We start from the raw sequence: 25,413 nt of genomic DNA, 5'->3' as shown, positions 1-25,413 counted from the left end.
CTCTCTCATACACAAGCACAAGCACAAGCAAGAAGAAGGGAAGAAGAGAAGAAGAGAGTCACTTTAGCCACACATCAAGAATGAGCTTCTCTATTCACTTTTTGACTTTTTTACATGCCCTCATCCCTTTGGGCACCCATCCCCTTTTTTACATGACCGACTGTTCTTATGCTCTTGCATTTCTACATTTACAATTTGCACAGGAGGGAACATGGTGCTCTTTTATAAAATAAATTGCATTGCACCTGGCACTTTCCTTGCTAGAATACTCGGTGCACTCTTTCTGAGCTTGCCTTCTTTTATGCTTTTCTCACCTCGACCGTCTTCCATTCCCAACTTGGGCTTCCTTGGTCTTCCTCTACTTCTTTTTGGGTTGCATGGTTTGTAACAATGAATTTGCTTTATTATGTTTAGATCAAGGTATTCATCAAGAGTTTGCTAGCATCAACACACCTCAAGAGAATGGCATATTAAAGCAGAAGAGCAAGAGCATGATTAAGATGCCATGGAAGACCAAGTATCTCAACGATGGCACATTGGACAAAGATAAGGCAAGATTAGTTGCCAAAGGATTTGTATAGTGACCAAGAGTAGATCAAGGTATTCATCAAGAGTTTGCTAACATCAACGCACCTCAAGAGAATGGCATATTGAAGGAGAAGAGCAAGAGCATGATTAAGATGCCATGGAAGACCGAGTATCTCAACGATGGCACATTGGACAAAGATAAGGCAAGATTAGTTGCCAAAGGATTTGCATAGTGGCCAAGAGTAGACTTGAATGACACCTTTGTCCGTACAGCTCATGTGGCCAAGAATAGGGCTTGAATGACACCTTTGTCTCTACAACTCATGTGGCCACCATTAGGGTTGTTCCTTGGCCAACCATAGCAAATGGTGGGTAGCCTATTCATTTATAGATGATTGGATACTCCCAAATCATGGTTTGGCTTATGGGACACATACAATCTCTAAGACTGTGACCTTTTACAAAAAATTTTAGTAATTAGCATGCTCTAGGGCTACTTTAAAGAGCTAATCAATTTCTAATGCATTTTTTAGCTCAAGCTAGCTACAAACACAATGGATTACTAAGAGCTCCCTGTAGCATGTTGTTAGCTACTAGGAATAAGGTGTCAAGGGTTGGAGTCAATTCTATGTGCAATGTTTGAATTCAATGAATCTTCTATGACATTGAGGATGCACATGGGAACAAGTTATTGTCAATTGTAAATGTGTTGTCTAAGTTTGATGAGTCTCCTATGATCTTGTATGCACTCTTTGATACTAGAATAGCTACAATGACTATAAGATTTGCATGAGATATCACTACCCCTTACAGTGAGCATAGCTACCATGGGTTTTTAAAATAGGAGGTATGAAACACATTTCTTCGCAACTATGAGTGGATTTTAGTTGAGTAGTCGCATGCTACAATGTTCTAATAAGAGGTGTCCAAGATGTTTCTTAGGCATGTATGGAGCCAATAAGAGTCTTCTACAAGCACAAATTTTTCATCCTAACCAAGCTTAGCCTAGGATCACTAGAATCTTCAAGTTGTAGATAGAGATGCTTCCTCTTTTAACATCTCTTGACATAAATGCTTGAGTCATTGAAGCATGGATCAATCGAGGGAAATTGCACACCTCACTTTCAAAGCCCCAATATTCAACACATCAACCACAAAACACCATGCAATTGTTTGAATCTCTTTGATCAAAGTTGAGGAGATATTAGCTCTAGTCAACAAGACAAGTTGGAGTATCTTGGCTCTAGATTTGGGTCTTGCTACTAAAGTTGCACTACTTGGAGTAGTGATTGACACAATTGGCTAGGTTTTGCTTTATACAATGGCTCAATTGGATTCCAAGATAAGAAATTATGGATATTTCCATGAGATAAGTCACGCAATTTCCTAATTACTAAAGTGGTCCTTAGATCCACACAACGTAATGAGAAGATTGTGTCCTATTCTCTTGGTGGAATTCACATTTGGTGTCTATTGACTTGAGATAGTATTAGGTATATCTAGCTATGCTATGGACTTGACAACACTTGATTTGGCTTCTTTGTGTGAATTTTAGAGATAGTTCCACAAGCTAGGTCTCTTCAATCTCAACATGGCTATAGGAGCCAATTAATGTGATTGGAACTTAGTCTCCTATAATCACTTAATAGATCTATTAGTGGTGTTTGAGATTATGAGCATGTACTTCCATAGTGTAGCCCACTTAGATTTTAGATGGCTTCTCAATTAGGATTCAAAAGACAATCTCCTCATATAGGTCTTTGCGAGTCTTGCATGTCCAAAAAAGGGTCACAAATTCACTAAACATCATTTTAAGGTTATATCCTAGCTATAGGATATGGTCTATCTAGGTGGTTTGAACTTACAATGCCATAATAGGGATAGTCTAGGCTATCCAAAATAGGCATTTGTGAAATTGACCACTCATGGAGGATTTTGGAGGACTTCTCATAAAGCCACTCCTAAGACAACATGTTGAATTCAAGCATTTTAGCCCTTTTCAATGGGATATTCTCATGTTATTGAGCCAATTGATTTGATAGTCACTCTCTAAGAAGTTTAAGGATATTATGTGAGCTATGCACAGACAATAGAGGTGATTTATGGCTTACTCTAAGTATGCTTGATTATATTTGGGCTCAATTAAGGCGTTTTTTGAGTCAAAATTTCAAGACCTAGACTTTACTTGCCATAGCTAGCAAAAATGGGGTCTCTACTAGTAGTTGGAATCACAATATAACTCAATTGAGATCATTAACTCCTTATGGGGTATCATTATCTCTTAGACTTCACTTGTATTTTGGCTTTTTAAATTTTATAACTTGGAAATTGAATGCTTAGGCTAGATACTTTTCTTGGATGGACTTTATGGAGCCCTCATAAGGTGGCTACTTTTGAGATGATAATCTCTAATTGCTACACTTTCATTACAATATTCTTGCACATTTGCTATTTTAACAACCTTGTTGCTTGAGGCTCGTATATACCTTAGTGTGATCTTTTTTGAAGCTTTATGGCTACTCTACACCAGTAACTCAACTACCTCTAAGGATATTGTTTCAAATGGGCACATGTACTTTCAAAGGTATTTGCACCAATCTCTTTGTAGAAACATTGTCACCTAAGGATTGCGTAAACCTTGGATAGACCTTACTATGATCTCTTTTGAGCTTTCTTGGCTACAGTCACTTTCAATGATGGTTGATACAATAACGGGAGACAAGGAAAGATATATTGTTGTCTACAAAATCCCAAACTAACCAATGAGACTTGAGTTCGTCAAAGAGAAGACAATCAAACTCTCAATCAAAGTATGATTAACATGCATAACTCTAAATAAGATGCCATCATGCCCATATGTTTGATGTGGTATTTTCTCTCCCAATCTCACCCTTAGAAATTTTGCATCAAGTGCTCTAGCATAAGGGGGATTGAAGTGTCGCACAATGAACATCTCTTTGGGGGCGTAATAATAACAAAAATGTATTATTGATGAGGACAGTAAGATCATGGCCTTAGGGATCGAGAACTCCTCGCTCAACATAGTGCAATAATTGACCCCTTGTGATGATGATTTATGTAGCACTATTGCAACATTAGATGTCTCTGATCCTTGTACTCCATGATTTGCTATATTGGTCAAAATCCTCTCAATCATTTTAATAGACATGTTTGCTTGAGAATGCAAATGTTTGCAAATGTATGTTATGTTTTGGAGTATGTTTGGTAGAAACATTTTAGCCTTTTCTTTTTCATTTAAAGAAATAATTGGACCTTTTAAAAGTGTAATTTTGGCTTGTCCATACTTGTCTATTTGACTCCTTTAAAGAAGATGCTTGATCTTTTTGTTCAAAACTTGTTTTTGCTTGTGTTATGTGTGGTTGTTGCAAACTTTGAGCTTGTCTACACTTAGCAATTCCCCTTTCTCTCTCCCAACTTACTCTCTTTATCTCTCTCTTAGATTTTGTTTCAAGCTTTCTTATGTTATAACTTGTAATTGAAGGTAAAATATTTCTTTTTCCATTCCTATGATCTACATATTTTGACTAGAATTTAGCTTGAGGTGTCAAAAAATACTCAAAACATATTTTCATACCCGTTTGTGTATGTGTCTACTTTGCATATGGTAAAAACAAAATGATGTATGTAATGCTACTTTGAATTTGCATTGTCTTTAATGACTATGAGTAGTTTCTCATCCTGTTCTAAACACCTAAGTTTAGGGGAGTTCTTATTGCAAGTTCTATAAATTAAGAAGCAGTGACTCACCTTTGCTTTCTCGTCACTTGTTGTAATAATGATGTATGTATCGTTTGTTGCAATAAAATGCAATAACGATGAGCTGAGTGTTATGCAAACAATGATTTTTTATTGTATAATGCAATGAAATTGGGTGTCTTTATGTCTTCTACTTTTGACCACTCTTTCACCAATGATGAATGAGTAGAATTGGGCAATGGAAAGAGAACACACACTAGAGTATAGAGTGATCTATTTCTCCTATGGGCTTACACAATGCAATAAAATACTGATTACTTGGTCAACATAGTAGTTTGTGAATTGAAGCTTATCATAAGCCATGTGGCATCCATGTAACAATAAAAAATTAAAAGAACTAAACAAAAAATTGTTATTTGTAAGGATGGTAAAAATCAATGATGTTAAGAAGCATTAATCATCTACCAAGACGCACAAATCAATTATGTTAAAAGCATTAGCCATCTATCAGGACATAGGAAGCAACAAAAGCATTAGCATCAACATGAATAGTTGGGCATACAAAAGCATCAACATCAACATAATTTTTGCACCTAGCACAACTAGACTCTGTTAAAGTTTACTCACTTCTAAACTTAATTGCATCTTCAATGCATTCATTGGTTGTGGTACCATTACCTTATCCAAACTTGATACCATGATCCTAGTTGAGAGTTTGAGGTAAATCTGGGCACAAACCCCATCATGTGATTAGAAAGCTCAATTTTGTTGCCTTTTATGTTGTGATAGTGTATTTCTATAATGCAAGCGTTTGGACTAATCACTTGTGCACAATTGGAAGCACTCATTATTGCTAATCTTTCCTTATAAGTTAAGATTCTTAATGTAATTGTGCCTCAAATGGATGCATGATCAATTGAATGGTTACATGCCAAATTTGGATATACAAATAAAGAGGGTCCAACCTCAATTTTACTTTTGCATGAATATTGTTATGCATATGAGTGATCAAAATACTACTATATGCATGTGGTTGCTATATGTGATATATGGACATTGGGCACTAACTTTGATTCTCATCATGAATACAAAGGTTGAGAGAGTTAATTGATTCTTATAGCACATCATCACTCAAAGCTATATCAATTTGTCATCATGTGCAATGTCAATCATCTCACCTTGGGTTTCAGCAAACATTGCAAAATGAACAACCAATGATAATGCTTCTAGTATTAACCATGATTGCATATCCATGCATTGATAACTTGTGTCAATGCTTGCCAATCATCAAGAACCATGGCAATATATTTTGTACTAGGTAAGATTAGCCATAATTCAATGAAGAGATTCCTTTCTTTCCAATCAATTGTGGTGCCTAATGCATGTAAGCATTCTACCTAAATTTGATCCACAGTAAGAAATGATTAATGCAAAATATGATGATGTCTCTTATATTGAAGGTTCCATTCAAAAAATGAGGTTTTATAATTATAAATTTTGTGCTTATGTTACAGCTCTGCTTACAAAAAGAAACTCATTTATAATGATTTGAATGCAATGATGATCATGTGGCTATAGTTGATGTTGATAAATTGTGTAATCAATATTGATGATGATATAATATTCTATGTGTTTTAATAACCTTGGGGACTTCAAAGTTTTCGCGAAGAACCCAATCATCGCTCCATAGGTATTTCTTAGTCTATAAAACAAGGACATGATTTGCGTGTGATTCCTCCAAACCACTAATGCTAAGTTCGTGATATATTACTACTTGTTATGATGTGTTTCATAGAATGGCATGCACATCGAGTAACAAAGGGATGGCTTGTTTTTTACCTCAACAAAAGAGGTTTGTACCATCTCTCCACCATACATTTTGCATCACACATTTTATAGATGAGCACATCACATGAACACCATATTAGGGAATATGGGAATTTTCCGTAAGTTTCGGACACGTGGTCAAATATTTGGATTTTCCATAACTTGAACACTATAACTCCAAATCAAGCACTCTATAGCTCAATAGATTCTATTTTTCAAGCACTTTCCAATGATAGGTCACATCATATGGTTTTAAGAAACTTATGGGCATGTTATCCGGGTGCCACCTTTTAGTATTCAAAAAATGGGAATTGGGAGATTCCCAAACTCACTAATATTGTGAACTTATGGGCATGTTATCCGGGTGCCACCTTTTAGTATTCAAAAAATGGGAATTGGGAGATTCCCAAACTCACTAATATTGTGTTCATGTATGATGTAATACTATATCTCAAGTTTACAATTTCTAAAACTTTGAGGACCTACTTTTTGTAGGGTCAAGGCATGTGGTCATGTAACAATATATTGTTTTTGCTTATCTTTACCTAACTTTATCAAAGGTTGATCCATTTTGTTAGAAAATTATCATTGAATTAGTATCTCAATCATGTTACACAATTGCATGGAAACATTCAACATCATAACAATTAAAACTTTCCATATCATCATTGAATACATGCTAGTTTCTATATATTGTAGTATAATTGAATTTACATTAGCAAATTTTCTTTAAAACAATGAGGAGCCATATCTTTTTAGGTTAACATGAGAATGTCCAACAAAACCTCCTACTAAAAGGACTCACTGTTATTAGGGTGATAAGTGGTCCTAAGGAGTGTCAAAGCATGCATGATAGGTCCTCATTTAACATTGATGGATGTTAAGAAGTTGGATTATCCAAGCTTAGAAACTCAACCACAATATTGAGATTTGTCCTAAATTTGTTATGTGTACCCTTTCTTATAAAGAATATTCACGCAAAAGGACTTCTCTCATGCAACTCTTTCTTTTGTGCTATTATTTAATGTTGTACAATGGTCCAATGTGCAAGCTAGATGAAGTGCATGCAATCATACATCAATGAAGGTGATTGTGTAGCAAATGTTGTTATTCACATGCTTGATTTCATTCAAAGCTTGTTATCTTCAATGGTGGCTAGGCGAACATCACAAGTGAGCAATGAGTTGCATCCAAAAATTATAGATGTTCTCACTTACAACTTGTAGGCCAATTTGATTTCGAAGAGGTATATGACAATGACAAAGCAAAGTCATGACTGGCATGGGTGTGTGTTTTGCTTGAAGGGCCTCTTGTAGAAATAATACGTTGACGCAACAAAGCATATGATGTTAAATCTCAAAAGCAAGGCAAAGGCACATAATGACCATTCAATCCTTCATAATATACCTAAGTCAACAAAGCATCATGTTTATAACTCAGAAGACACCTATGAGTTCTACTCCATCTAGCTCAAGACATTCTTCTATTGGAGAATCATATAGCAAGATTTAGGCACAATGGATAAGCAAGCTAGTATTTGATCCAAAATTATACCATCTTTCATTTGGCTATTACAGATGGACATTAGTTCTTTATTGGCTACATCAAGTTGTGAATATCCACATAGTTCTCATTGTACACACTATATAAACCACACCCCTTATTATCATATCAACTGAAGTAAGACTTTATGATCACAAATAACACTAACATTGCAATGCTCAAACATGACATCAACAGCTACAAGAGAGCAAACATGAATGCTACAAGCAAATACTTGATAAGGAATGACATCCAATATAAATAGAAGTATTATGGCCAAGCATATCGTTGTGGCATCACTAGGTCTTGAAAGAATTGATTAATGTGGTGGATGCATGGGGTTTATTGGACACTTCATGATGTTCACATAGACAAGGTATTAGAAAACCAAGTGGATCAAGGTACAAACAATCAATTGTGAAGGAATTCGACCCTCATTATATCTAAAATGGCTACCTTGTGTTGCAAATTGCACATCTATTTCTACCTGTTCTTCGACATTGATGTACTCCAAGGCAAGAAAGTTCTTTCATAAGTGTAGCATCACCTCACGTGCTATGATATCTAGGACAAAGGGTCCTTGCATGTCCATGTTATAGTATGGGTGAATAAGGAGAATGTTGAGTGACAACAAATGACATTGGTGTCCACATGACTATAAGCATTGACATGCAAGTTGACAAGCTTCAAGAACTCGTCATTCGCAAGCTCTACGGTGCTTGTTGTAGCCATCATAGCACAACACAATGCAAATGCATGTTTTCACATTAGACTTAGCTTTAAGCAAATCCCATCCATGCCACTCAAATCATTGTAGCATTAGCTAGGCTACGAGGATCAAAATGTTGTGTGGTACCACTTCATGCTTCTCTTACAGTAGGGCACACAAATGAACATCCAAGGAGTGACCAACCCATTCTTCTTGCACTATCTTCTAAAGTATATAATGAAGGTCGAGTCAATGGACCATTTAAACATTTGCATGGAGGATGTTACAAGACCTAGACATTGCCAAGCTAAAGGTCATTAATGCAACATTATTGAAAAACCAAATCTTAACAATGGAGTTTCTTTGGATTGCCTCCCAATATCCATCATTATGAAAAGCAAGGTTTCCCATTATCTTGAATCCTTGGTACACTTGAGTTGAGGTAGTCTTCATGCTCCCCTGTTGGTTTGTAATGCACAAGGATTGTTACTCTCAAGAAAAATATGTTCTACAAGTGCAAGGGATGTTATATTGTAGACAAGCTTGGCCACACTAACAATCTAGGCCCACTCACTAGCATGCTTGGAAACAACATTTCACTATGAAATAAGCTTATGTGATGCATTGATTATCATCTGGGTCAACACATAAAAGCCTTCTTTTAAAGTGTCTTGTTGCACCAATTGATGATTAGAGATGGAGTTATTGTCAATGGAGAATATGATTGACTCTTACTTCGTCATGCGCCAACAAATACAAAACCTCGTGCAAGACAACAAGGACTTTGAGATGCAAATAATTGAATATATGCAATGGAACATGTCTACTTGACTAACTCCTCAATATGGTCCTCCAAAAGACTATACTAAGAAGGTCCAACCTAGTGGACATAATAAGAAAAAAGATATAAGCAGTGCTTGACTTTGCACCATTTCTACACCTATTATCCATTTTCCTTAACTCAACATCTCTTCTATAAGTACATTATTACAAACACTATAGTCATTGTTTTTTAATGATGACATCTTCAATGTTATTTCGATAAGAACGGCCTAAAACAAGGTTAGTGTCATTTCGAGTTCATCTACTACATTGCATTATGTTCTAACATAGTAACTTGTCTCCCTTGTCTTTGAAGCTCGGAACAAATTTACGTAGACAATAATGCAGATAAAAGAAGCAAAAAACACACTTGCAAAAAAAAAAAAGGCTCAAGACAATTGCTTCTAACAAATAAAAGATAAAAAACAACTAAATAAGACTAGTTTTAACAAACATAGTACCCTCTTTTGAGAGAGTATTGTGATTGAAACTTACCCATGTATTGATAAATATGACAAAGACAACAACTTTAGTAAGTCTTTTGGACCTGCACATTGAATGAGCCTTATTTCATGTTAAGTGAGTTGGTGTGGGAGGGTCCACTACTATGAAGTCATTATTATAGTCAGTACATAAGCCTAGTTCCATGGATCCCCTTGGCCATTCACATGATGAGGAGAGGAGCTTGGAAGTCATAATGAGAGAATGATGATCAACCAATAGCTGGTAGCCCTTTTTACACGACTTCCTTGAGTAACTGAGGTATCTTAGTTTTGGAGTGCACTAACAACAACTTTCCATGAACATGGATATTGGAGATTGACTCAAGCAAGGGTCACTATAGAAATCTGGACTTGCTAGTAGGTGAGGATCGAATCCACATGCATCAAATGCAAGGAGAAATATAGGATGTTTCTTTACCTTTTGACAAGAATATTGGAAGGACATCCCTCCACAAGGTGTGCAACAGCAGGTGCGGCTTGTTCTAAAGGGTTGTATTTTTAGCCCTCTACAATGCATATCTATAGAAGGTGCTCGAAAACAAGCCGCACCTGCATTGTAGAGGGCAGTGAGGGGCCAATCGAGTGAGACTCTAAATAGTTCTATATTACGATATTTGATATTTTTATCAACTAGCCTTAGTTACAAACGAAAGGTTCATAAAAGAGGGGTAGTGAGGGGCCAATCGAGTAACACTCGAGGATGCATTGCTTTAGGTTTTATAAAATTTAAAATATAAAAAAATTTACATGGCTCAATTGTTTGACTTAAGTGATTTAAGTTAAGCTCATCTGTAATTTTAAAAAATTCATATTATATTGTTAAGTGACTAAAAAAGACATATCTTTCTTGTAAAATTATCACTCAATTGGGGTGGGGTGTATTTTCCTTTTGGAAGGTGCTACTTTATTGGCCCCTTTACCCTACTGCTCCATGTAGATGAAGCTTGATGATTTGGACTCCGTGGGTCAATTGGGGTTGCCCCTCTCATATAGTTGGTGAAGCCGAGTTGATTCGAGGATGGAGGTATTAGCTCACTGAGCCCCACTCTATCTATACATTAAAGTTGCCACAGTTATCATACCGATCGGCCATGGCGCTACTTTATTGGCCCCTTTACCCTAGTGCTCCATGCAGATGGCAGCTTGATGATTTGGACTCCGTGGGTCAAATTGGGGCTGCCCCTCTCATATAGCTGGTGAAACCGGGTTGATTCGAGGATGGAGGTATTAGCCCACTGAGCCCCACTCTATCTATACATTAAAGTTGCCGCAGTTATCATACCGATCGGCCATGGTGTTCCTTGTAGCCTCGCTGGTGCTTCTGGCAGTGCTTGCAGCTCTCTTCACCGTCGTCTCCTTCGTGTGCTATCCTCGCCCTACGCGCATCCCCTTCCGCAGCCGCCATGTCCTCATCACAGGTGGATCCAGCGGCATCGGCCTCGAGCTCGCCAAACTCGCCCTCCTCGAAGGCGCCTCTGTGTCCATCATGGCTCGCGATCTCGCTCGCCTACAGGACGCGAAGCGCTCCCTAGAGAAGGATACAGGCAAACAAGTGAGCGTCTACAGCGCGGATGTGAAGAATTTCGACAGCCTCAAGGCCACCGCCGACAAGATTGGGCCTCTTGACATCTTGATCTGCAGCCATGGCGTGTCCGTTCCCAAATCCCTGGAAGATTCCTCCGTAGATGATTTGAACCATGTGTTGGATACCAATCTGAGAGGTACCTTGCATGTTGTCAAAGCTTTGCTGCCTCTTCTAAAGCACCGAACAGAAGATCCTTATCCTGCCTGCATTGCCCTCGTGTCTTCACAGGCCGGTCAGGTACATCACAATTTTACATATTGTCTCTGGACCTTACTTCCTTGTTGTCTTGAGAAGCAGTGTAGGCTTTGTTTTTATTGAACATGTCCCTTGTTCATTGACCGTTTCCCAGTTTCACCAGTCTGTACCCGCTTGTTCAATGACTGTTTAATAGTAATTGTTGCATGATTTGCCTTCGAGGTCCCTCAAATTCATACACACAATTACGTTGGAGTGAAAAATGTATGCTTTGTTGAGATATTGGCAATCACACCCAGCTTAGCTGCTTTGTACGAAGGAGTGTGGGCTCAGGATGCAAAATCCCATATGCTCAGTGGTAGAAAGTGTAGCCCAATCTATCCCTATAAAGTATCATACTTGCTCTCTTTTTTAATGCAATGTCATAGTACTTTTGTCCTTCCAACAAAGTATTTGTGTCATTATCAACACACAAGACTTTGTTTATGAGTCCAAGTCTTAATCTTGGAACCTAATGCACTTGTGTGAAAGTCAATCTTAATGTCTATGTCCTCATGAGCTCACTCTTCCTCTTTCAATCTCCATAGCCATGTCCTAGATCCATGTATTTTCATATGCTTGTCCTGTGCTATAGTTGTTAGAACCTTGGATAAGCCTGGATATATATGATGGAGATCCATTCGCAGTATTTGCTATCATTTGCAATGGCAATCATTCACAGAACTTGATTCAGCTATGTGCTACTTTGATATTTCACCAATTGATTTTAAGCAGGGTTTCTTTATTGCTCACGACGAAGAAAATTGCCTCCAAATAGCCTTAGTCACCCTATTGGAAGTGGTCTATTGGGAAAGCCTTGCCTAAGTGGCAACCTCATCTCAAGATGACAAAGCAACAGGGAAAGACCTGACAACAAAACTAATGTCATGAACACTCATGCTTGTGCACCTTGATCCATGTGCTTGCCATTCGGCTTTGCATTTTTGTTAATGGTGGTTGATGATGATTACCAAAGAAGGCATTGGTCAATAGAGTAAGATCATTATGATTGTGTAGTGTTTTGCCTTAAATGGGCCGTTGGGCCATAGTCGCATGCAATCAAAACAACAATTGGCAATGGCGGAGTCTACCACAATGGAAATGGCTAAAGAATAGGAAAAGGAAATAACTAGAAAATGATTGAAAATTGTGAAACATGTATACTTGTTCACTCTTCATGATGCAAAGCTGAAAACTTTGAGAAGCAACTAACATAACTTCCAAAGGTAGTGAGAAACTGAGCGATGGAAACTTGTGCATGACACTTGGGCCAAATATTACAAAACAGGGAAATGGAAATGACGATGAAAACTCATAGGAAATGGAGTTTTTGAGTGAAAAGGCTAGAAAACAATAGTTTTTTGTGACTTTGCCATGGGAAGATGATACTTGTCCAACATTAGTTCAACTTGTCACATTGTCACACGCTTGCCTTGCTAGCGGATTGGTGTTGGCCAAGGGTGTTGGAAATCAGAGTTGTAGCATTGGAATGTGTGCACAAGAGGGAGAAGAGAGCTCAAAGTACAAGAACAAAATCTTGCTTACTAAGTTGCTTAGAATACAACTTGGATATACTCTTCTACACATGATAGTGACCTATAGGCTGTTTATATAGCCTTTGCCAAGCTAGGGTTAGGGTTTTCCTTGCCCCTAGGGCTATTCACACTCATCTGTCCTTATACTCCCTTGCTTATAATGGGTTCCTATGTCTGTCTTCTAACACCCCCCCTCAATGCCAAGGTGGCATTGGATTACAAAGCATGTAAGAGGTTCCCCCCCTTCTTGGGATGTCTTTATAAATCAGGCTTACAAGGTTGTTTTAGGTATATGATTTAAAGAGTCAAAACAGTCGATCTTCAGATGGATTGGAGGCATAGTTGGCCGCCAATTCTTTGGGTATATTAGGAGTGTTGGGACATTTACTAGTAATATACCCTGTCTTCTTGCATTTGTTACATTTCATCTTCTCAGGATACTTCTTCCAGCAGTTGTTTACAAGATGTCATTTTTTCTTACAGAAAGAACATCTAGTGAGAGCTGTATGTACCAATACTTGATCACGGGAAGTTGAAGTTGCTTGACTGTTGCTGCTTTCTTTGTGGTTCCTCTTTTCTTCATCCAAACAGGATTGAATGGTACTTGCCAATATAGGATCTCGAATGTTAGTGAGAGTGGTTACAAGAGTAGGAAACACCTGTTTTACAGCTTTTAGGAGAATAGCAATAGCATCTTCTTCATGTATTGGAGCTTGTACAGAGGCAAGCTGTGCCATAAGTCCCTTCATATGGGAGATGAATTTTCCCAAATCTTCTCCTGATCGATATTCCAAGCTAAAGAATTCAATTTTAAGGAAGATTTTAGTATTTTTACTAGTGGCTCCATAGAGCTTTTCAAGCTCATCCCATATTTCTTTCGCAATGTTTAGTTGATCAACATGATGAATCAGGGATTTATCTAAGCGTAACATTATAATTGCTTGAGCACATTGGTCATCCTCTATATCAACTAGATTTGCAGAGTTTACAGCTCTACTGCCTTGAATGAGAGGCCAATACCTTCTCTCCATCATTTTGTATTTTATAAGTACCTGCCATGGGTGGAAATCTTTGCCATCAAACTTTCGAATTTGAGGATGGACATCAGCATATGTTGTGGTCATTGGAAAGGTCTTACCACTTGTTAGGACAAGGGCAGTGTTTAGTCCCTTACAAATTTTCCACTGAATGCGGAAGCAAATTAGACAATTTGAAATCAAAGTTGTAATGAAGAGAAAGACTGAAAATCATATAAATGTAATATTTCAAAGTATGACTGTGGTGGTCATTTCTTATGTGCAAACTTCTTCCGAGGTTTAATAGTCTTTTTAGGTTTTAATGAAGCAAACCTAGACTGGACTTAAGGCTCCTTCTTGTGGTATGGCTTAGTAGATGAAGCTTGGGTTGAACAAGGTTGGTCTATGATCTCAATGCTTGTTGTTGATGATTCCGAGGAGAGTACAATGACACTCAATCCTTTTGATTTCATTGACCAATGTACTTGAAACAAAGTCACTCACGGTAGGCAATACACTTCTAGTGTATGATGGTCTATGTGTTTATAATTGTACACATAACCTTACAACAATATACGAAGAGAAATAAAAAAACTCACTAGATTTTAGTGAATGCCTAGCAAGCAAATGATTAGATGATTCATGATTAGTGTTTAGAAACACTAATGTCAAGCTTAGTGAAGTACTTGAATGGAACCCGGTTGGAAGTCGGCTTCCCAATGTCCATTGAGCATGTCCAAGAGCTTTTGAATCTGGAATAAGCTTCAGAGATTATGCTTCAGTGATTAGAATCACTGTTAATGAAGCTCAGAGTGAAAAAATGACAAAATGTCAAGCTTAGAGCTTGCTGGCTATGGCTACCACAAAACACATAGTTAGGGTTTGGCTTGTAGCAGCCAACAGAGGTTGAATTTCTCAGAGCCCTCTTAGGGGTAGATGGCCCACTAGGGGGGCTAAAAAAGCCCTATGGTAGCCACCATTAATGCACCTCCTACAACCCGTGTTTCAACATGAGGTAGTCGCCTGCCCAGAACTGTGCCGTTCTGACTTAGAACGTAATGCCATCCTTTTGCGCGTCTTATTCCACGGTCTATGGTGATAGGCAGCTGCGCCTTGAGATGTGGAAGAGTTCCTCAGAAGGAACCAAGAGCTGATATGGCCTCCTTTGTCCTCCCCAAGTCCTCTAATGGAGGTAGGTTGCAGGCAACTATGGAGAAAAGAAGGATAAGATGAAGGAGATGATAGCTCATGTGCACTTAGTGGTAGCTGAGGGTATAGGAAGCTGAGGGGATCAGAGGAGGCTCTGATACCATGTTGGAAATCAGAGTTGCAGCATTGGAATGTGTGCACAAGAGGGAGAAGCGAGCTCAAAGTACAAGAACAAAATCTTGCTTACTAAGTTGCTTAGAGTACAACTTGGGTACACTCTCCCACATATGATAGTGACCCATAGGATGTTTATATAGCCTTTGCCAAGCTAGGGTTAGGGTTTTCCCTGCCCTTAGAACTATTCACACTCATCTGCCCTTATACTTCCTTGCTTATAGTGGGTTCCTATGCCTGTCTTTTAACAAAGGGAAGATGGTATTTGCCTAGCATTAGTTCAACTTGCTGCATCGCCACATGTTTGCCTTGCTAGTAGATTGCTGTTGACCAGTTTGCCATATGGCAATTGCTAACATCAACACTTCTATTGTTTGCTTGCTAGGTGACCATGCTACCCATCCCTTGTGTTGGTGGATTAATGACGACCTTAATGTGAGCGGTGCCTAGGTTCATTATATTTCCCCCATTAGCGGTGCGGTTGTTTTCAAAGGTCAACTTGAATCAAGATCATCCAACCACATTGCCTCATGCATGGAATAATCATTTGTTGCCTAACATCCCCTCTCAACTCAAAAACTCTAGCCAAGAGGGACTGCAAAGCTTAGCTTGGTCTCAAAGTAGCTAGGGCATTGGACAAAGGATGCACATCAGCTGCCTAATGGCCTACCAAGGCTACAGAGGCAATTAGAAAGTACCTCTATTTTACCCCGAGAGTTCCCATCCCAAAGTAGCAAGGGGATTAGTCAATGGGTGCTCGTCGGCTGCCCAAGAATCTACCAAGACTATAGAAGTGATAGTTTTCTTTCCTTAGGAGCCCAAGTATTTTTTATGGACTTTTATTCTTCTTTTCTTTTGATTTTTTTAAAAATCGTCAAATTTTCTTTAGTATGTGTCCAATGGAAAAGGAATGGTTAGCTCACATGCTTGTCAATAGGGAAACTATTCAACCGCCCACAAGGGTGTTGATAATGAAGTAATGGTGAAGAGGTATGTAGGTGACTAAACCATAGGTGGAGACTACTCAGGATTTGAAGTGAGCAAGGTGCTTATGGGTGCTGTGCGCAATGAGATGCATAGAGTAATGCTACATGATGCAAATAAGAATGCTCATGCAATAAGGTGCCACTTGGATAGTGTCCCTTGTGGGGGAAAATTTTCACTTGCCCAAGCATATTTTTACAAAGATGATGATGATTATGCGATGCAAAGGCTAAGTACAATATGGAAGGGATGTTGATGTCGAGAACAAGAAGACAATGCCGAAACGTGAATATACATAATACAAGCTGTATCATTACAAGAGATGTTGTCTTTGATGAGAGGGACATTGTGTAGTCCACTGTATCGACCAATTCCTTTGAGCCTATCTCTCAGCTTGCACTTTTTGAGATTGTGCTGTTTGAGCTTGGTCTTTTACTCACTCTTGACTTGCCAATAGAGTCTTTGACTCTTGGGCCCCCTTCTGTGGATGCGTTACCTTATTGGGACTAGCGTACTATGCAAGATTTAGGGATCCTTCCATTAGATACAATCTTGGAGAGACCCAAAAGATTTGCTAACATAGTTACCAGGAATGGGGAACGGAACCCCTTGGAACAGGGGAAACGCCCAAAGTTAGGGAACAGGAACTGAGGGAATGACACACACACACACACACACACACACACACACACACACACACATATATATATATATATATGAGAGAGAGAGAGAGAGAGAGAGAGAGAGAGAGAGAGAGAGAGAGGTCACACACACACACACACACACACAATCAACACTTAGCATCTAGAGATATGAAGACTTGAAACACATAGAAATGCCTTTAATAATTTGATCACAAAATCATTGACCAATTATATGGTATTATGCGTAGCTGATTGTGATGCCCTTGTATGCACTTGCAGGATATGCAGATTACCAAGGTTGATGGATTGATGTACTCTTGTGAGTTGATGATGGTGTCACTCAGACTTGGATTGTAGACTTTGGTGCCTCTTTTCATGTTGATGGATTGATGTACTCTTGTGAGTTGATGATGGTGTCACTCAGATTTGGATTGTAGACTTTGGTGCCTCTTTCCATGTGACTCCTTGCTTGGAGTGTTTTGGTATGTTCAATGCAGGCATTTATGGAAAGGTGTATCTTGGAAATAACCATGCTTGCAGTATTGATGGGATTAACACAGTACACTTGTCTTTAGACAATGGTTAAGAGCTTGTGCTAAAAGATGTTAGCTGGCATTAAAAAGAGTTTACTATCTGTTGGTTAGCTTGACTTGCATGGCTACACCACACTGTTTGGTGGTGGTTGGTGGAAAGTGAAAAAGGGGTCCATGCTGATTGCAAAAGGAACCAAGAAGAGCACTTTGTATTGTTTGCATTGCAAAGCCTTAAATGACAAGTTTCTTATAGTTGCTGAAATTTGCAGCCACTTGGAGTTATGGCATAAGAGATTAGGCCATATGAGCCAAAAAGGACTTGATGTCCTTGCCTCTTTGAAGAGGGTTCATGGAAAAGGCTCTAAACATGACTTTTATAAGGAGTGTCAGTTTGGAAAGCAAATTAAAAATTCCTTTTACTCTGGTGTCTCTCGTAAGTCCAATGTCTTGTATGTAGTGCATTTTGATGTATGTAGTATGCTCGTGAAATCGTTGGGTGGTGCTGCATATTTTGTCTTCTTTATAGACAACTGTTCCAAGAAGATTCGGATGTACTTGTTGAAAAAGAAAAGTGAAGTGTTTGCTGTTTTTAAAACTTTTTATGCATTTGTGACCACTCAGACAGGTAGAAAGCTGAAATCCTTGAGAACTGATAATGGGGGTGAGTTCACATTGATTGAATTAAGTCCTTTTGTGACTTGCATGGTATTAAGAGGGAGCTTACAATCCCTTACAATCCTTCTTCAAATGTGGTGGTGGAAAGATATAACAAGACTTTATGTGAAAGAGTGCGGTGCATGCTGTCCACTGCTAATCTCCCTTCTTGCATTTTGGGGAGAGGCACTCAAAACCGCGGTTCACATTTGCAACCACTCTCCAAATAGATCCTTAAATAATGGCATCCCTGAGGAGGTTTGGTCTGGCAAATTGGCCTTATATGACCATTTACGCATATTTGGGTTTGATGCTTTTGTACATATTAGGGATGAGCTGAGGAACAAACTCGACCCAAAATCCACCAAAGGCATTTTCATGGGCTATGGTAATGAGGGTGAATTTGGCTACAAAGTGTGGTTACCTCAGTCCAAGAAAATTATTCATAGTCGTAATATTGTGTTTAATGAGGCATAATTGTTGAAAGGCGCTTTAGCCTCTAATGAAGATATGAAAAATGTGAAGTTTCAGAGTTTGCAGCCACCCATTACTTCAGAAAATGGGCATCATGGTGGTGTATCACAGACTGAAACTGATGATTAGCCGGTTATTTTTGAACTAGATGATGATGGATACCAAGTAGAAGCACAAGGAGGTCATGGATAGCAAGATAGACTTGTGATTATGAAAATGCAAGTGCTGGAAATGAAAATGAAGGTGTTGTACAGCATGAACAACATGTTGAAAATGGCTTACAGCAGCCAATAAATGCTGAAAATAATATACCTCTAGATGTGGACCCAATTCCTGAAAATGTTGATCATTAGGTACGCAAGTCTACACGCGTAATAAGGCAATCACATAGGTGTGACCCCTCCTTACATTATGTGATGCTTAGTGACGAGGGTGAGCCTCTTACATACAAAGAGGCCAAGTCATGTGAGTTCAGCAGTATCTGGGAGCTAGCTATGCATGAAGAGATTAAATCTCTATATGTAATTGATAATTGGGATCTTGTGTCACTATCGAAGGGAAGGAAGCCACTTCCAAACAAATGGGTGTACAAAGTCAAGATAGTTGACAGGAAACCCAAGTACAAGGCAAGGCTAGTTGCCAAAGGGTATGCACAAAAGGAAGGGATTGACTTCCAAGAGGTCTTCTCATGTGTTGTGAAGATGACCACTTTATGTGTGCTTTTTGCTCTTACTACTGTTTTGGATTTAGAGCTGTATCAAATGGATGTAAAAATAGCTTTCTTGCATGGTGACATCGATGAGAAAATCTACATGAAATAGCCTGAGGGCTTTGTAGTTCCTGGAAAAGAGCAGATGGTGTGTAAACTAAAACACAGCCTATATGGGTTAAAGCAAGCACCAGGGCAGTGGTACAAAAAGTTTGACATTTTTATGCTATCTCATGAGTTTACACGCAGCCATGCAAATTATTGCTTGTACATGAAAAGGATACAGATGGCAGCCCCATAATACTTGTTTTGTATGTGGATGATATGTTACTAGCTAGGAAAAGAAAGACTATCTTGGATGCTCTCAAAAATCATCGGAAATCAGCTTTCTCCATGAAAGATTTGGGGAATGCAGAGCATATTTTGGGCATGAGGATTCATAGAGATAGAATGCAGAAATTGTTGTCTTTATCTCAAGAAAAGTACATTGGAAAGGTACTGGACAGATTTAACATGGTTGAAGCTAAGCCTTTTGGGATACCCTTACCTCCTTATCTCAAGCTTAGCAAAGCCAACAGCCCGAAAGATGACGTGGAAGCAAATGCTATGAAGGGTGTTTCTTATGCATCAGCTTGTGGCTCTCTTATGTATGCTATGGGTGCTACTCGTCCAGACATTACTCATGCAGTGGGAGTTGTTAGCAGGTTTATGTCAAATCCTAGCAAAGCACATTGGGAGGCTGTCAAGTGTATTCTTCGATATCTTAAGGGTACACAGAGAAAAAGTATTTGCTTTGGGCAGGGTACACTTAGTTTGCAGGGTTATTGTGATGCAGACATGGCAGGTGACTTGGACACTTGTAGGTCCACCAACGGGTATGTCTTTACAGTAGCTGGTGGAGCTGTTTCTTGGTGTTCAAGGTTGCAGAACATTGTTGCACCGAGTATCACTGAAGCTGAATACATATTAGCTACTGAGGCTTCTAAGGAAGCTATATGGTTGAGCAGACTTGCAGATGATCTTGGCATGTCTATGGGTATTGCAGTTTTGGGATGTGATAGCCAGCGTGCTGTGTATCTGGCTAAGAATACCATGTATCATTCACGCACAAAGCATATGGATGTGCGATATCACTTTATCAGACAGATTCTGGAAGATGGTCAAATCCCATTGACCAAGATTAAAACACAAGATAATCCTACAGATGTTCTCACTAAAAGTCTAAGCAAAGCTTAGCACAAGCATTGCATTCGACTAGTGGGAGTTGGTTAGCTAGAGGTTTATATCGGACCTTTAAGTGGAAGGTTGTTGGGATAAAGGCCCGGTAACCTCCGTGTATAGTACACGCACATTGTACATGTGAACATACCCTTTACGTTTCCTAAGTATAAATACATTTTATTCTTTGTGTACCAACACATATTGTTAGTACACTCTAATCGACTCGTACTTTCACTCTGCTCACACTCTCTTTAGCCGTCACACACGCTCACTCTTGCTCGATCTCCATCTCTCTTAGTTGTGCCCCTCTTAGTCCAACATATGAGCACTTTGATGGAGCTAGGGATGAAACTGTCCATGCATGATGGTAGTGAGATGCATGATGTTGCAATCTACACATAGGTTGTTGGTTGTCTTATTTATTTTTGCAACATACGTTTGACATACAGTTTGTAGTATCTTAGGTGAGCAAGCATTGCCCCTATGTGGCCGGAGAGGTGGGGAGGGAGGGGGGGAAGAGACTTGCAGCTACACACTTATAGCGATTCAGATTGGGCTAGAGACTTAAACACTTGACAGTCTACTAGTGGATATTTTTTCTTTTTGGACTGTCCATGTATTTTATGGCTTAGTAAGAGAAATCTATAGTGGTTATCTCATCTCGTGAGGCTGAGTATAGGGCAGCCTTTATAGCAATAATTGAATGTGTATGGTTGCGTAGATTGCTAGTTGATCTGTAGGTTTTGTTGAAGGATTCTATACCCATTCTCTTGGACAATTAGTACTATTGCAGTAGCATGAAATCTTGTGTTTCATGCTTGCATGAAACACATTGAAATTCACTACCATCATGTCATAGAGAGATCTTATGCAGGAGAGATTAGCTTGATGTATGTTTCCACATAGGAACATGTTGCAAATATAATCACCATGGCTTTATCACGTCAGAAGATTGAGGATTTTCACAAGTCCTTGAACTTGTTACCCTTTGGTGATTGATGATCCTTGTATCTCATCGCATTGGCATTGCAAGGGGATGTTAGAATTTGCCAATTTGGGGGGGTGCCCCATGTAAGTTGTGTGGTGTAGACACTTATTAAAGTGTCAAAGTATAGACACATAGGAACATGTTGCAAATATAATCACCATGGCTTTATCATGTCAAAAGATTCAGGATTTCCACAAGTCCTTGAACTTGTTACCCTTTGGTGATTGATGATCCTTGTATCTCATTGCATTGGCATTGCAAGGGGATGTTAGAATTTGCCAATTTTGGGGAGTGCCCCATGTAAGTTGTGTGGTGTAGACACTTATTAAAGTGTCAAAGTATAGTGTGTTTAGAACTTTAAAAGTAGTGACACAAGAGTCTAAAGTTAAATTAACTCCAGTTAGAGTTACGGATAGCCTGCCTTACTTAAGACCTATTATACTTTCATTCTATCATTCAAGTACTTGCATCTTTTGAGTGTAGAATTACGACCCTTGCTCTTTGCCTTGTCTTCACTTTCTTACTCGCTCTCTCTCTTCCTCCATTTCCAACAATGGATACGTTTAACAGTTTGCTACCATTGTTTCAGCACAGTACACCCGATTTTGGTCAATTTGAGCAACCTATTTTGGTCAATTTCAGCACCCGATTTTGGTCAATTTCAGCAACCTATTGAGGGTTTACATGCTGAACAATAGCCTAATTTTCAGCCCATTGATTAGGGCATTGCTAATGATGAAGTGGCCGATGAGAGGGCTGCTATTCAGGTACCTAAAACAGTCCCTAGATGGATGTTGGATAGATTATGGGACAGCAAACAGTCCGTTACGCTTCCTGATAGGACTAGAGCAGCCACTTGCCATGCACAGGGTAACTTGGTTGCATAGGTACTTGTAGCTATTGTGTGCAATGAGGAACCTATTTCTTTACATGATGCTTTAGCTCAAAACATAGCTTCTTTTACGCCTTGACAATTGTTCCTACACAAAAAACAGCAAACAAGTCTCTGGTTGCACGTAGCTTCGCTCACTCTAGTCGTGTGTTGATGCGCAACACTCTTGCTTGCACCCAAATGCTGAAAACACGGCCTTTGTGTCATGCCGAATCTTCCTCTTCAAGTCTCTCCATACATAATCAGCCCCTAACACTGCTGTTATACCATGTCAAAGTGCAGCGATGTGGAGGCATGTGCAGGGACTGATAGTAGATGTTGAAAACGGAGAGAACAAGGGTTAATCATGGGGATCTCTCCGTGTGTCTTTGGCTTGACAATCTTTAGAGAATGCATGCCATCATTCATCCACCACATGGGTTTAGGCTGAAGGGTTCAAGCTCAAAATTATTTTGATGGTTATTTAATTTGCTTGTAGCTCTTGATTTTTTAACTCTCACTTGTTCCGCATGAAACCTTATGCAAGTTCAATCCACCATTTCATGAATTCTCAAAAGATATCACGGATGAGCCACATGTAGGCGATTTTTCCAAAGGAGTATTGTAGAGGATTTTGACATAGTTGGTAGTTCGATGGATGATGTTGGTTTGGGACAATATTCTAGTGGGGATAGTTGCTTACAGTACTTTGATCTAACCCGTTGCCCTTTGATCTAACCCGTCGCCCACATGGCAGGGATCACAAATCTGCAAGTCTTGAGTGGATGCAGGTTGAACCCCCATGCACATACATAGGGAAGGAAGACCAAGTTGAGAGAGAGGGTTGATACCAAATCAGTTATACGTAGACCTTGATCAACAGTGAGTACATGAGTGCCTAGCTGAAGTGACTAAGCCAAATATAAATACATGAAAACTAGAGGCAAAAAATCCGATGGAATTGTACATATTGAACTCCAAATGTGCCTGATCACATCCATCTTGCAACTGTAACTTTTGATCCAAAAATCCAGCCTAAAATGAGACAAAAGTCCTGAGTTTTGTTCAAGTATGAGATTTCAAGTCTAGGTATAGGTAGTCTTGCTGATGTGTAGTCCCAATTTTAACGCCAGTAATAAATAGGATGAGCATACATTCCATGGTACTCTTATGAAGCCTATAGTTTAATGCAAGTTTGTGTTTCTCTACAAAAAGTATTACTGTGATTGTGCACAAAGAAGGCACGTAGGGCACAGTGACATACTGGATCAATTGGGTAAGCTAATTCAGCTGTGAAATAGATTATAGAAGCATTGGAAGCATATGAAACTGTATGAAACTTATAAGTATTATTTACCTGTCGTCACATAAAAGGTGTAAACTGAGCATTTTTGATTCATTGTTTTAGACACTATTACATGGTTATCCAAAAAAATAATAACCTTTAATCACTCACTTTAATGCAGGTGGGTTTATATGGCTATACAGCTTATTCTGCAAGCAAGTTTGGTCTTCGAGGAACTGCGGAGGCTTTACAGCAGGAAGTCCTTTGCTACAATATTCGAGTTTCAGTCATCTATCCACCTGACACAATCACACCAGGATTTGAGAAAGGTAATCTGTCCCATTTAAAAGCATTTAAGTGGATACATCTTTTGGTTGATTGGGAGCAACAACGGTTTTCTCCCAAGGACTTACATGATTCACTCATGACTTTGTTTGGATAGAGAATGCTTCAAAACCAGAAATCACAAAGTTGCTTTCAGATTCCTCTAGTGTCATGAGTGCTATAGATGTTGCAAGGAAGGCATTGAATGGCATCAAGCAAGGGCAGTTTTCCATTCCTTGCAACTTTGATGGGTCCATGCTATGCATTGCAACGGCAGGGATGTCTCCTCAACCGTCTGTACTACATGCATTTGCAGAAGTTATGCTGTCAGGGTTGATGCGGATAGTTGCACTTTGTGTGACATGGAACTGGTACCACATTTTGTCAAAGTGGCATAAGAACCAAAACAAGTAAGTCCCATGGCTGAAATTTCTTTTAATGATGAAACCACTCTAATTGAAAAACCATTATAGTAATCTAGCTGTCGGTGTATAAGAATGTTGTGTATGAAATGATACTTTTAGAGCTTAATCTGCTTTTCCACCTGCTTTCCCTCACCAATGTTAATAGTGTGTAGTCAAAGCAGCACCTTCTTGTAATATTAGATTGTTTAGCAGGATGATTGTACTAATATGATTTTCTCTTCTTGTTTTATGTGGTTGGGCTGCTTCAGAGTCAAGTAGGTGCAGAACTCCACGAGCTTTTGGACCTTTTTAATTTGAAAAAGTTGACAAGCATTTTCTCCACGAAATAGCAACTTGCAATGTTCAGTTCCTCCTTGATTTCTGGAGATGCTTCTTCTCAGCAATTTATTCCATGTGGTGGTGAAGCTAATTGCTGTGTTGGATGTGTTAACCATGCCAGTTTTAGTGATGGTGAAGCTAATTGCATGTGATTGTTTCAAAGTTATTTGGCACGCTTCTTGATTTCTCAACTGAAATATTGTAAATTATAAGATTTTTGCAAATTATCCCAATCCAAAACGCGGCCAAGCCAAAACACAGCAAACGGTAACATTTTTGCAAATAGGAACTTAACCGGGTAACAAATGCCTAGAGATTTCCTCAAGAAATGGTGAAGCTAATTATTGTGTTGGATATGTGAGTAGAAGAGCACTTGAAGTGTAGGCTTCAAAATAGCACTCAATTGACCTAATGAAATAGTGGAGGTTGTGGATAGTGATTTTACACACTTCGTTTTTTTATTTTTTATTTTTGTTTTTTTGGGGGTAGGGGGGATTTCTAGTCGGCATCCTTTATTAGAGAACATTAGTACAATGCAATATTAAAGTGTTGCATGGTTTTTACCTTCTCAATGAATGAGTGAGGTCCAACGCTCTTGGCAAAATGTAGCAGGTCTGACTATTTTTAAAGAATGGTTCCTTA

At 38.9% G+C, this 25,413-nt stretch overlaps 1 protein-coding gene across 1 annotated transcript; it reads left to right on the top strand.

The window, feature by feature from the left end:
- The first annotated feature begins 10,824 nt into the window (after window positions 1–10,824).
- Window positions 10,825–24,933, top strand: LOC148016158 (3-dehydrosphinganine reductase TSC10A-like). Its single transcript, XM_087664608.1, has 4 exons — window positions 10,825–11,470; window positions 23,886–24,033; window positions 24,147–24,438; window positions 24,702–24,933. The coding sequence occupies exons 1-4, from the start codon at window positions 10,940–10,942 to the stop codon at window positions 24,709–24,711; spliced, it is 981 nt and encodes a 326-aa protein (XP_087520734.1). The 5' UTR covers window positions 10,825–10,939; the 3' UTR covers window positions 24,712–24,933.
- The last annotated feature ends 480 nt before the right edge of the window (window positions 24,934–25,413 follow it).

This window comes from Lygodium microphyllum, chromosome 23 (genome assembly GCF_053477565.2).
Source record: "Lygodium microphyllum isolate KBCC chromosome 23, Lygodium_microphyllum_v1.1.10, whole genome shotgun sequence".
NCBI classification, from domain to species: domain Eukaryota; kingdom Viridiplantae; phylum Streptophyta; class Polypodiopsida; order Schizaeales; family Lygodiaceae; genus Lygodium; species Lygodium microphyllum.
The sequence above is the reverse complement of the archived record's forward strand: the minus strand, read 5'-3'. Positions and strand labels throughout refer to the sequence as shown.